Source organism: Rhinatrema bivittatum, chromosome 1 (assembly GCF_901001135.1).
Source record: "Rhinatrema bivittatum chromosome 1, aRhiBiv1.1, whole genome shotgun sequence".
In the NCBI taxonomy this organism is placed as follows: domain Eukaryota; kingdom Metazoa; phylum Chordata; class Amphibia; order Gymnophiona; family Rhinatrematidae; genus Rhinatrema; species Rhinatrema bivittatum.
This window is the reverse complement of record NC_042615.1, coordinates 222153520-222166813: the sequence shown is the minus strand read 5'-3', so window position 1 is coordinate 222166813 and position 13294 is coordinate 222153520. Positions and strand designations below refer to the sequence as shown.

Sequence of the window (13294 nt, the reverse complement as noted above, 5' to 3'; positions counted from 1 at the left end):
GGGCTCGGTGGTTGAAGCCTTGCAGTGTGAATACCAATCCACTGGGAAAGAGCCAGTGATAGCGAACATTGGCCGCTGTTAGTTTCGTGGTGATACATCGAAATTCTTGTCGCTTCCTGAGGGTGGCAGCAGAAAGATCTGCGTAGATAGAAATCTCGCAACCTTCCCACATCCATGATCGTTGTTTTCTGGCAGCTGCAAGAATCCTTTCCTTCTGGGCGTACGAGTGGTAGCACACCACGAGGTCTCAGGGTCTGTTCCCCAATTTAGGCCCCAGAGTTCTGTGGGCTCTGTCAATATTAATTATCATATCTGGTTGCCCCAAAGGAGTTTCTCTGCTTTCCAAGATAAATTTAGATATTTTGTTTACCACCTCTGAGCAGTCTGCAAACTCCTCAGTGTCAGGGACACCGCAAATTCTTATATTACTCCTGCGGCTGCGATTTTCAATGTTCTCTAGTTTATCTGCTAGAGATTGGAAGGTTTCTTGTAAGGCATCGTGGTCCTTGCGAAGTTCCTTCCAGCTCTCTCCTTGCACATCTAGACAGTTCTCCTTTTCATCTGTCATGTGTCCTATCTCAGCCATTTCTTCCCGGATCTCTTCTATGAGGGCATACATTTCTGACTTGTAATTTTTGAGGTCCTGTCGTAGTTCAATGAATCATCCCCTCATTTCTGCTCTGGTGGGGAAATCGCCGCTTGATTCGCCGGGTCCCATTGCCTCTTCCTCCGTTTCGGCAATAACCTCCTCCGTCGTCATCTTGGATCCCGGGTCCTCCAGTCCATCTTCGATTTTCGAGTAGGAGTATTTGCGTAAATCTGCTGATTTTCATTTCGCAGACATCTCTGAGGTATGTGCCTGGTCAGTTTGGAGATGCAGCCAGGGATTTTGAGCTCTTTCGCGTTGGTACGGCGTGCTAGAAGCCTGGTGCGAGCGGGAGACAGAGAATTAGCCTGCTCGCATGAGGAGTGAATTCACTTCATCGGATGGATCCTTCTTCCAATTTTTGAAGGATTTTTTTTTTGGCTAAAATAGCCTCTTTCACCTCACCTTTTAACCATGCCGGTAATCATTTTGCCTTCTACCTTTCTTAATACATGGAATACATCTGGATTGTGCTTCTAAGATTGTATTTTTAGACAGTGTTCACACCTGTTGTACACTTAACATTTGCAGCTGCACCTTTCATTTTTTTCTAATTTTTTTGTATTTTCCTCATTTTATCAAAGTTTCCCTTTTGAAAATGTAGCGTTAGAGCTGTAGTTTTACATATTGTCCCCCTTCAAGTCATTAGTTCAAATTTGATCATGTTATGATCACTATTGCCAAGTGGCCTCACCACCGTTACCTCTCTCACCAAATTCTGTGTTCCACTAAGAATTAAATCTAAAATAGCCCCCTCCCTCTTTGGTTCCTGAGCCAATTCTTCCATGAAGCAGTTGTTTATTCTATCCAGGAACTTTGTCTCTAGCATGTCCTGATGTTACATTTACCCAGTCAATATTGGGGTAATTTGAAATCTCCCATTATTACTGCACTACCAGTTTGGTTAGCTTCCCTGATTTCTCTTAGCATTTCATCATCTGTCTGAACATTTGGGCCTGGTGGACGGTAGTATACTCCTGTCGCTGTACTCTTACCCAGCACACATGAGATTTCTACCCATATAGATTCTACTGAGCATTTAGTCTGTTGTATGATCTTTATCCCATTGGACTCTATGCCCTCCTGGACATAAAGTGACACACCCCCACCAAGTTGATCCTCCCTATCATTGCGATATAATTTGTACCCTGATATAACACTGTCCCATTGGTTATCCTCCTTCCACTAGGTCTCTGAGATGCCAATTATGTCTGTCTCATCATTCACTGCTATACACTCTAACTCTCCCATCTTACTTCTTAGACTTCTGGCATTGGAATACGGACATTTTAAAGTGTTTTTTTGTTCGTGTTAACAACCTGCTTTTCAGTTGATAGAGATAATTTGGAATTCTTTAGCTCAGATGATCCTTTATGTATAGGCATATGGACTACTTTTGCTTTTATTGGAATCTCTTGTGATTCCCTAACTTTCCAGTTTCATTATTATCCTTCTTCCGAACCATGCTTTTCTGAGTGACTGTCTACTTCCCCCTTGTTCTAATTTAAAAGCTGCTCTATCTTCTTTATAAAAGTTAGTGCCAGCAGCCTTGTCCCACTCTGGTTAAGGTGGAGCCTTTCCTTTTGGAAAAGTCTCCCCCCTTCCCCAAAAGGTTGTCCAGTTCCTTACAAAACTGAATCCCTCTTCCATGCATCATCATCTCATCCATGCATTGAGACTCCGGAGCTCTGCCTGGCTCTGGGGACCTGCACGTGGAACAGGGAGCATTTCAGAGACCTCCACCCTGGATGTTCTGGATTTCAGCTTTCTACCTAAAATCCTAAATTTGGCTTCCAGAACCTCCCTCCCACATTTTCTTATGTTGTTGGTACCCACATGACCCACGACAGCTGCCTACACCATAGCACTGTCTATAATCCTATCTAAGTGACACGTGAGCTCCACCACCTTCGCATCAGGTAGGCAAATTACCAGGTGGTTCTCAGGTCTACCAGCCACCCAGCTATCTACATTTCTAATAATCAAAACACCAACTATAATGGCCAACCTAACCCTTCCCTCCTGGGCAGTAGCCCTGGGAGACTTGTCTTCAGTGTGAGAGGACCACATATCACTTGGAGAGCAGGTTCTTGCTAAAGGAGTACTTCTTGCTACACCAGGGCGATTCTCCCCAATCAGGAGATTTTTTGATCCAAGGCAGCACCAGGGCTGCCAGACTGGATTTGGGACTTGGTTACTGTGTCCCTGAAGGTCTCATCAAGGTACCTCTCTGTCTGCCTCAGCTCTTCCAGGTCTGCTACTCTAACCTTCAGAGATCTGACTCATTCTCTGAGAGCCAGGAGATCTTTGCATTGGGTGCACATATACAATCTCTTACTGGCGAGTAAAATATCATATATGTGGCACTCGATACGAAAGACTGGAAAGACCCCCTCTTGCTGCTGGACTGCTGTCTTCGTCTTAATTTTGTTGCGTTTCTAGTTAAGTTTAGGTTGCTAATGGAGTTGGAATTAGAGTACTTTAAATTTATAGGTGTATTCACTAATTAATTTGCTAATGAGCTAGAAGGGGATTTGACAATAAGTACTGGTGCAATAGTATGGTTTAGATAAAAAGCCTGATTGATTTTTAATGAGAAAGTGTCTCTTGCCTAAAAATCAAGGGTTGAGCTAGGGGTGGTGGGAGGGAAAGACAGACACTAGAATTAACTCTCTCTGGCTTGCTTATTATCTCAGACACATACAAACTCTAAAGAATATATCCCACTATTTCACTTCTCCAAACTTTAATTCTTAAGATTTCCCAATGCTATACTTATCAATCCTCTTCAACCACCATTAAGTTGATCTTCACTCAAAGGACTGAGAGGTTAGGCGGTACTTCTGGTCCTCTTGTACTGCGGAGTGCTGAGTACTGGAAGCTGGGGCTGTGGAGTTCTAAGCCTGGATTGCTTGCTGTGGAGTCCTCTCCTGGGGGATGCTGGGAACAGTATGCAGATGAGCCTTCTGGTCCTTTTCTACTTTTTATTTTTTTTTGTCTGCGACCTGTCAGTGGGAAAAAAGGTCTGAGGGTTGAGCAGATACAACCCCAGTCCCTATTGAGAAGGGGTGGCAAAAATAATCTCCTTGCAAAAATCTCTAACAGCATCAAAATCTTCTCTGGAATGAGGCCTTTTTCCTCAAAATGGACATCTAGTGGCTAACCCAGAAGGGTGCCACATTATTTTACAGTAAAATTGAATCCTACTTTTATATTTTCATTTTTGTCTGTGTTCTGAGCCTTTTTGTTCCCTGTTGTATGTTGTCAGTTCCCAGGTCTCTGGATCCAGGGGAAGACCATCTCCAGGAAATTCCAGGACCTCACCTCCAGTCCAAAAATGCTCAATTTAAGTAAAAACCTGGAACAATGTCTCTGTATTCAGGGTAGCCCCACACTGGCAGGGATTGCCTGGCAGGGATTTCTCTTAACCAAAATCTTCACCTAATGAGGGATATAGGCTTCATATAGGCAACAGAAACTAAAAGCTCTTTCCTCTTCAAGAGTTAATGCAAAAGACCACATCTACTCTTCTCTCATTCCCTGGTTATAGATCTGCCGACTCAAGCTGCCTTGAGGAGGAGCTGAAATGTGGTATTTCTTCTAGCTGGTTAACATCTATAGGGATCTAGGGACATCTAGTGGCTAACCCAGAAGGGTGCCACATTATTTTACAGTAAAAATGAATCCTACTTTTATATTTTCATTTTTGTCTGTGTTTTGAGCTTTTTTGTTCCCTGTTGTATGTTATTGAAAGAACAGATAGGTTCCTTTCACTGCCTCAGGGCTGCCCCTGTTTAGAGGTGTACTTGATTAGCAAAGGGATACAGTGTCTCTTAGTATTAAGCTGCATGCTCAAATCTGTATTGTATTAATGATCTAACACCGTTACCCAGGGCCGATTTAACTACTTATGGGGCCCTGGGCAAACCTTTGTGCATGGGCCCCTTTGTGTTTTTCCCATGTTGATCCCACCCCATCTAAGGAATAGAGAAATATTATACTATTACACAATTTATTTTAAAGGAATGCTTTATATGCATGAATGATTTCTTACAAAAGATTATTAATATAGAAATTGTTGGCATTTTGTGATCTTTTTTGCTGTCAAAACTGAGCACTTCCAGTCTATGCAAGGCATGGAGTATAGGGTGGATTAATTCCCGCAATCTTTGTCCCCACTCTCTCCTCAGTTCCCCACTACTCCCAATAATAGGTACAAAGCAAAACTAGGATATTTCTCCTTACAACTCACTATACAAATTATATATTCAAATTATGTTGTCAACTCAGTAGCAACAACACAACATCCTTCCACTGCCAGACACTTGGTGAAGTACCAAAAATGTTCAAAAGAAACACTTAGAAGCCATATAGAAAACCTACCACATACCATAATAGCACTAAGTAGGAGTGTGCATTCGTTCCCTACGAATCGGGAATCCACAGCGCATAGGGCCCTATTCGTTGTATTCTTGGGGAAGCGAAATGTATCGCGATTCCCCACGAATACAACGAATCTTCGCCGAATTATTCGGCCGCCTAAATGAGCCAATTTAAACACACACCCCCCCACCCTCCTGATCCCCCCAAGACTTACCAAAACTCCCTGGTGGTCCAGCGGGGGGTCTGGAGCCATCCCCTGCACTCACACCCTCGGCTGCCGGTTTCAAAATGGCGCCAATAGCCTTTGACCTACTATGTCACAGGGGCACAAGATGGCGCCGATGGCCATGTGACAGGCACCGGTAGCCCCTGTGACATAGTAGGTCAAAGGCTATCGGCGCCATTTTGAAACCGGCAGCCGAGGATGTGACTGCAGGGGATGGCTCCCGGACCCCCCCGCAGGACCACCAGGGAGTTTTGGTAAGTCTTGGTGGGGTCAGGAGGGTGGGGGGTTGTAGTTAATTTAATTTTAGCATGGAAACGAATAGGAATTAACAGATAAACGTATCTGGGGGCCCCCTTGCCGAATGCAACGTATCTGCCCCCTGACGAATACGAATCCCAAATGCAACGTATGGCGTCCCTCTGCACATCCCTAGCACTAAGTGCCAGGACCCAAACAGCAAACCTACCTATGAAAAGACAGCACTGCAAATATTACACTTGGTTCTAACACTCTTATTGGAAAAGCAGTACAAGTCAGCCTACAATAGATCCCTACACAGAAAGTACATGCAGAAGAATGCCTTCCCTTTGTCACACACACAGAAGATCCTTACCTAATATGGAATAAGGGACCACAGACTAGAAACAGAAACATGCAGACTCTGAGACGCCAGATTTGTGTAGCGCAACAACAGAAAAAGTAAAACAGAAATTCATGTCCTCCTATACTGATCGAAATACAGAAATGTAAGATATGCACATTCCCAAAATTGATACATGCCAATCACTAAAAACATGACTTCAGTCACACATACAAAACACAAACACTCTCACCAAATACAGAATAGAGACTATAATAAATTGAAATGGGATAGACAAAACTGAACTGGAAATAGCAAGAAGCCAGACTCTGTATGCAGTACATCAAGAAATATGAAACATCAATTATACCAATAAAAAGAATGTCATATCAGCTAATGAACAGTGCGGCATCCAATAATAAACACAAATATGTTTAAAAAATTACTAACCACCAATAACATATTTCAAAACAGAAGACATATCACATCAAATAATTAAAACTAATAAGGATTAAAAAAAAAAAAATCCCCCTGGGAACTTTAGATTTCCAGTCATTCTGAGATTGCCATAGATTGGAGGAGGGTGTACAGACTTTAATCTCTTATATAAACATACCCTCACACACTTTTTTGCACATAGACAGGAACACATCCTCACACGCACACAGGCAGGGACACACTCTCACACATACGCAGACAAGCATTTTCTCTCACACTTGTGCAGTTAGGCACTTTTCCTTTCACGCACACACACATGCAGGTACTCTCTCACACAAAGGCAGTGTCTTACTCTCATACAAGCTGTCTCTTACATACATACACTCTGGACTTTCCCTCTTCTTCTGCTGCTGGAAGTAAGGGAAATGAAAGTGACTTGGCAGGGCCTCTTTTTTAGCCAACAGCTGTAGGGAAAATGCCATCACCCTGGCAGGGCCTCTTCTTCTGTCTGACCCAGTATGGCAACATCTTATGTTCTTCTTATTGCTGGTGAGTAGTGGAAACCCAACCAGAACTTTATTGCTCTGTGCCACCACAGGTCCTTCCTATTGCTAGTGGGGTGTGGGAATACTGCCAGCACATTATTGCTCTGCGCCACATTGGGGACTTCCTACTGCCGGTGGGGAGTGAGATCTCCCCACCAGCACATCATCCCATGATATCCCATGGGCCCAGGACAAATGCCCCTTTTGCCCCTTGGTAAAAGCAGACCTGCCATTACCATCTACAATATACTCCCTGTCCTTAGATTGTTAGTTCATTTTCTTCTGTCACTTTTTATCTTTAAATCTCATTTTACAAACTATCTTTGATTCTTTTCTAATCGCCCATTAGTTCTTCCATATGTTTTGAATTTTCCTTCTTTGGCTTTTCAGTTCATTTCTTTTCTGGTATTTTCACTTATAATTTTAAAAAGTCAACTAACTCTAGACCCTGTGCTGGAAATCTTCTCTAGGTTGTCATTCTGGGATACTCGGAGCTTTCCTATTCTTTTACATCCCTTTTAAATGTTATCCTCCATAACCTTTTATTCTGTGGATATATTTCCAGGTCATAGACTCCATTGTCAACATAACCAAAAATGTCTTTTTAATTGGTCATTTTAGCAGAGAGGCCCAGGAACTGAACAAGTATGAAACCTACTTTTTCACTCTGTGATACAGGCTGTCAGGACTGTGAGCTCTGAAAATTAACAGGAGGAGGAAAAGAGGCTCAGAGAACTGAGATTAAAATGCACTGAAAAGTTAATTTTTCATAGAGAAAATAATTATGCAATGCTATGCCTACATACTTGCTGACATTTAACATTAATCTTTATTTTCAGGTTCCTGTTACAGTTAGTGGGTATTCTACTAGAAGACATAGGTGCCAAGCAGCTCAAAGTGGATATGAACGAACAGCAGCATACCTTCTATTGCCAGCAGCTGGGCACACTGCTTATGTGTTTAATTCATATCTTTAAATCAGGTATGTAGGAAAGTTATATGATAGTTGAATATTAAGTAGTGCAATTTGCTGTGTTAGGTCACGTGAATGCAAGGAAATAAACATTAGCAAAAAATTAAGAACATAAGATGCCAGACAAATGTCTATCAAACCCAACATACTGATTTCGACAGTGGTCGATCCAGGGCACAAGTGCCCAGAAAGATCCCAAAGAACAGATCCGTTCCTTCTTGGCATAAGCAGTGGCTTTCTCAAGTATACATGACTAATAGTGGTTTCCTAACGTAGACAGACTCAGGACCAGTGGGTTATGCACCTCTGCCAGCAGGTGGAGATGGATATACTGACGTCACAATATATATATACTCCTGCAGTGACATTAACCTGCCTGTATTCTCAGTCTCCAGTAGATAGTGGACGTGCTTCTCACAGGACAAGCAGGATGGTAGTCCTCACATATGGGCGACATCATCAGGATGGAGCCCAATCACGGAAAACTTCTGTCAAAGTTTCCAGAAATTTGACTGGCCCCTACTGGGCATGCCCAGCATGGCACTAACCCTGCAGCCAGCAGGGGTCCCCCTTCAGTCTTCTTTTTTCCGCGCAGCAATAGCCTTGCGGTTCATTTATTTATTTATTTTATTTACAACTTTTATATACCGACGTTCATAAGCATATCATGGTTTAGGAGATCTGAAGAGATTCCTGACAGGAATTTTCCTCACGGAGTTATTTAAAATTAGATTGCCCCACAGGGGTCCCTCCTCTAACTTTTCTCAGGCCGTGGTACTCTGGTAAGTTTTTCACCATTTTTCGTCTATTACCATCTAGTTTGGCCCTCGCGGCCTACTGGCCGTCGACCATACCATGGCTTGATTTTTCTATGGCCATGGCGTCGGGGTTTCGTCTGTGCTCGGACTGCACTCGCACCATGTCTATCACAGACCCTCATGGAGTCTGTGTAATGTGTTTAGGCCGTGAGCATGATGTCCTGACTTGCACCAAATGTGCCCTCATGACACCAAAAGGTCGCAAAGCCAGAATGGAGAAGATGGGACTCCTTTTCCATGCTCACACCCCGACGCTGTCCATCGCATCGACGTCATCGGAACCGGCACCGTCGAAGTCGCACCAGCATCGACAACCATCTGGTGACCGCCTGCCATCGACGTCTTCACGGCCATCGACTCCCGTTTCTCCCCCTCAAGATCGAGGGGATTGTAGGAAGAAACATCGCCATCGGCATCGTAAGTCTCGGACTGTTGAGGGAGTGAAATCATCGACCTCGCCACCGTCCGAGCCACCATTGAAGAAGCCCCGTCCAGGAACGGCACTGACCACTCCTGCAGAGAGGCCACCTTCACCCGATCTGGGTTTGGGAGTCGCGATTCGCCTGTAAAGGTGGTCCCTCTGACTGTGCCTCAGCCTCCCTCTTCCGTCACGGAGCCGAGGCTGATTGCCCCAGGTCTCAGGGAAGAACTGGACCGGCTGGTCCAGGAGGCCATCGACAAGGCGATGCAACGACTTCAGGTTCCTCAGACACCGGCACCAAGTGGACCCGGTCACCAACCCGATTCCAGCAGCGCTGGCACCGCTGCTATCCCGGATGGAGGCGCTCATGACTGCCCTTCCACTGGTGATTCCCAGGTCTCCGATGGCTCCGGTGTGCTCCCCGATGACAGCTTCATCGGGAGGAGAAACACCGTTCCGCATTCCTCCTTCGGGGGTATTGCCTCAGCCATCAATGCCATGTTGTCCCTCGCCACCGATTCATTCATCGGGGGCGATAAGCACATCGGCGCCATCGATGCCTTCGATGCCGGCACCGATAACCCCCCAAGGCATCCATGGTGCCCCCGGTGATTCCTTCGATTTTCTCGGAGCCTTAGCCGGGTCCTTCGGGTATCCAACCCCCTTCTCGTCCTATAGGTCAGCCTGCTGATCCTTATGACACCTGGGATGATGATACTTTCACAGACACCGATGACTTACCTTCACCTCCCTCTCCTACTGAAAGTAGAAAGTGTTCTCCTCCAGGGGACCTTTCTTTCATTAATTTTGTGAAGGAAATGTCGGAAATGGTCCCTTTTCAGCTTTAGACGGAGCAAGATGATAGGCACCAGATGATGGAGCTTCTCCAGTTCCTGGATGCCTCTAAAGTGATCACTTCTATTCCCATTCATCAAGTTCTTCTTGACCTCCTCAAAAAGAACCAGGAAAACCCTGGATCCATTGCCCCAGTACACAGGCTGACATTGCCCCAGTACACAGGCTGACACTACCTATCTAGTACAGTCAGTCCCTGGCTTTCAAAAATCTCAGCTTGACCACCACTCAGTTGTGGTAGAATCAGCTCAAAAGAAAGCAAAAAGGGCGAAGCCTCACTCCTCTACCCCTCCTGTCAAGGAACACAAGTTCCTAGACAATATTGGTCGACGAGTGTTCCAAGGGGCCATGCTCATCTCCAGAATTGCTTCTTACCAGCTGTACATGACCCAATACAACAGGGTCATTTTCAAGCAAATACAGGACTTCTCTGAAACCCTGCCCGACCAATTCCAAGAACATCTTCAATTCCTTGTCAACAAGGGGTTTGAGGCAGGAAAGCATGAGATAAGAACAGCTTACGATATCTTTGACACCTCCACTAGAGTGTCTGCAACTGCCATTTCGGCAAGACGCTGGGCCTGGCTCAAGTCTTCTGACTTTCGCCCAGAAGTACAAGACAGGCTCTCTGACCTGCCCTGTATAGGAGATAATCTGTTCGGTGAACAGATTCAGCAAATAGTGGCTGAATTAAAGACCATCATGAGACCCTCAAACAGCTCTCATCGATACCTTCTGACTTCCCTTCTAGACAGCCCTTCAAGAAGGACTCTAAGAAGCCATTCTTCCGCCCAAGGAAGGTACTATCCTCCACCAACAAGGTCCCGAGTTACGAGGCCTTATAAAAAATCTCAGCCTCGCCAGCCCCGGAAGCAAAAGCCACAAGCAGCTCCCCAGCCGGGGCCTGCTTCAGGTTTTTGACTTTCCCTTGGAGAGCAGCAGCCTTATTCCTCTGCCAGGCATACCAGTGGGAGGTCGATTTTGCCACTTTCACGGCATGTGGCAATCAATCACAACCGACCAATGGGTGCTAGCAATCATTGCTCAGGGTTACCACCTGAACTTTCTTGCTCTTCCACCGGAATCACCACCTCTACAAGTGAGAGAGTAACCGACCACTCTGTCCTTCTGGAGCAGGAGGTTTCCCTTCTTCTCCAGTTAAGGGCACTAGAACCCGTTCCTCTTTCGTAAAAAGGCCTAGGGTTCTATTCCCGGTACTTTTTGATCCCCCAAAAAATCCGGGGGGCTTGTTCCAATTCTGGACCTACGTGCCCTCAACAAGTACCTCCAGCAGGAAAAGTTCAAGATGGTAACATTGGGCTCGCTTCTACCTCTTCTACAAAGAGGAGACTGGCTCTGCACTCTGGACCTCCAGGACATGTACACCCACATTGCGATAGCTCCAGCTCATCGCAAGTACCTCAAGTTTTTAGAAGGCCCAAGGCACTATCAATACCAGGTGCTTCCATTCGGCCTAGCATTGGCACCAAGAGTCTTTACCAAATGTCTCGTGGTTGTCGCAGTCTTTCTCAGGAAAGAAGGTGTTCACGTCTACCCCTATCTAGACGATTGGTTAATCAGGGCCCCAACCCAGCAAGCCACTCGATCATCCCTGGATTTGACCCTACACACTCTAATTTCTCTAGGATTTCTCGTCAATTACGAGACAATCCTATTTAGTCCCATCTCAAACCTTGTCGTTCATTGGGGCAGACTTGGACACCTTACAGGCAAAAGCCTTTCTACCACAACAACGAGTGCAAACCCTCGTGTCCCTCACTCACCAGTTGCAGTCTCAATATACAGCAACAGCTCGGCAATTCCTTGCCCTTCTCGGACACATGGCGTCCTCAGTCCATCTCACACCAATGGCCCGCCTGGCCATGAGAGTCATGCATTGGACTCTGAGGTCACAATGGATTCAAGCGACTCAGCCTCTGTCAACCATTGTCCACATCACCGACACACTCCGTCTGTCTCTCGCCTGGTGGAAAGATCAGAACAATCTCCTCCAGGGACTGCCTTTTCACCTACCAGATCCTCAACTCATTTTCACCACCGACGCTTCCAACCTCGGGTGGGGAGCTCATGTGAACGATCTACAGTCACAAGGATTTTGGTCTCCAGAGGAAGCCAAACACCAGATAAATCTCCTGGAGCTTCGAGCAATGCGATAGGCTCTCAGAGCTTTTCAGGATTGCCTATCAAATCACGACATCCTGATTCAGACGGACAACCAGGTGGCCATGTGGTACATCAACAAGCAGGGAGGCACAGGCTCCTTCCTTCTGTGTCAGGAAGCTACGCAGATTTGGGCAGAAGCGCTCTCCCACTCGATGTACCTCAGGGCCACCTATTTGCCGGGAGTGCACAATGTCTTGGCAGACAAACTGAGTCGTGTCTTCCAACCGCACGAGTGGTGTCTCAATCCCTCTGTAGCGACCTCTCTCTTCCAGCAATGGGGTCATCCCCAAATAGACCTCTTTGCGTTCCCTCAGAACCACAAAGTGGACAATTACTGCTCCCTCATTCGGAGCAAGCGCTCTCAGCCCAGAGATGCATTCTCCCTCTCGTGGGCAGCCGGTCTGCTTTATGCATTCCCTCCACTTCCTCTTCTCTCGAAGACTCTCGTGAAGCTCCAGCAGGACAAGGGAACCATGATCCTGATAGCACCTCACTGGCCACGCCAAGTGTGGTTTCCCATACTCCAGGATCCTCTCCATCTGCAGGCACATTCCCTTGGGAACGCACCTGCTTCTGATCACTCAGAACGACGGATGTCTACACCATCCCAATCTTCAGGCCTTGTCCCTGACGGCATGGATGTTGAAAGGTTAATTCTTCAACCACTTAACCCAGGGGTCGGGAACCCATGGCTCGCGAGCCAGATATGGCTCTTTTGAGGGCTGCATCTGGCTCGCAGACAAGTGTCGCCACACTTTCCAGTCCCCCGCTGACCCAGCTGCTCCCCGGTCCTCCTCCGCCCGGGCTTAAAATGCTGTCAGCCCGGGCGGAACGCGGCAGGACAGCTGGAGTCAGCGGCACTGGCGTGCTCTCTTCTTCCCGCCCCCCCCGCAGCCCGGAAGAGGAAGTGGTGAGCATCGGGTGCGTGCGCGGGAAGCAGAGACCACGCTAGTGTGGTCTCTTCTTCCCGCCACCCACCCATGGCCCGGAAGAGGAAGTGGAGAGTATCGGGTGCGTGCGCGACGAAAAGAAGACTGAGCGTGGCTCGGAGGAAAATGAAGAGCTTCAACCGCGGCCGATGGGACTCCGCCTCTGCGAGGGCTGAAAATGAAGGAGGTTAGCGTTGGGAGGAGGCTGCTGCTGCTGCCATGAGTTCCCGGGGTGGGGGTGGGGGAGAGAGAGAGTGAATGAGCGAGCAAGCATGTGTGTTTGAGATCCTGTGTGT

The 13294-nt window shown here is 46.6% G+C and overlaps 1 protein-coding gene across 1 annotated transcript in view; it reads left to right on the top strand.

Moving 5' to 3' along the window:
• HTT (huntingtin) overlaps positions 1 to 13294 on the top strand; it is a 797032-nt gene that overhangs the window by 462715 nt on the left and 321023 nt on the right. Inside the window, exon 40 of the mRNA XM_029606726.1 lies at positions 7658 to 7800. Coding sequence (XP_029462586.1) covers positions 7658 to 7800 — 143 coding nt within the window. The remainder of the gene's footprint in view (positions 1 to 7657; positions 7801 to 13294) is intronic.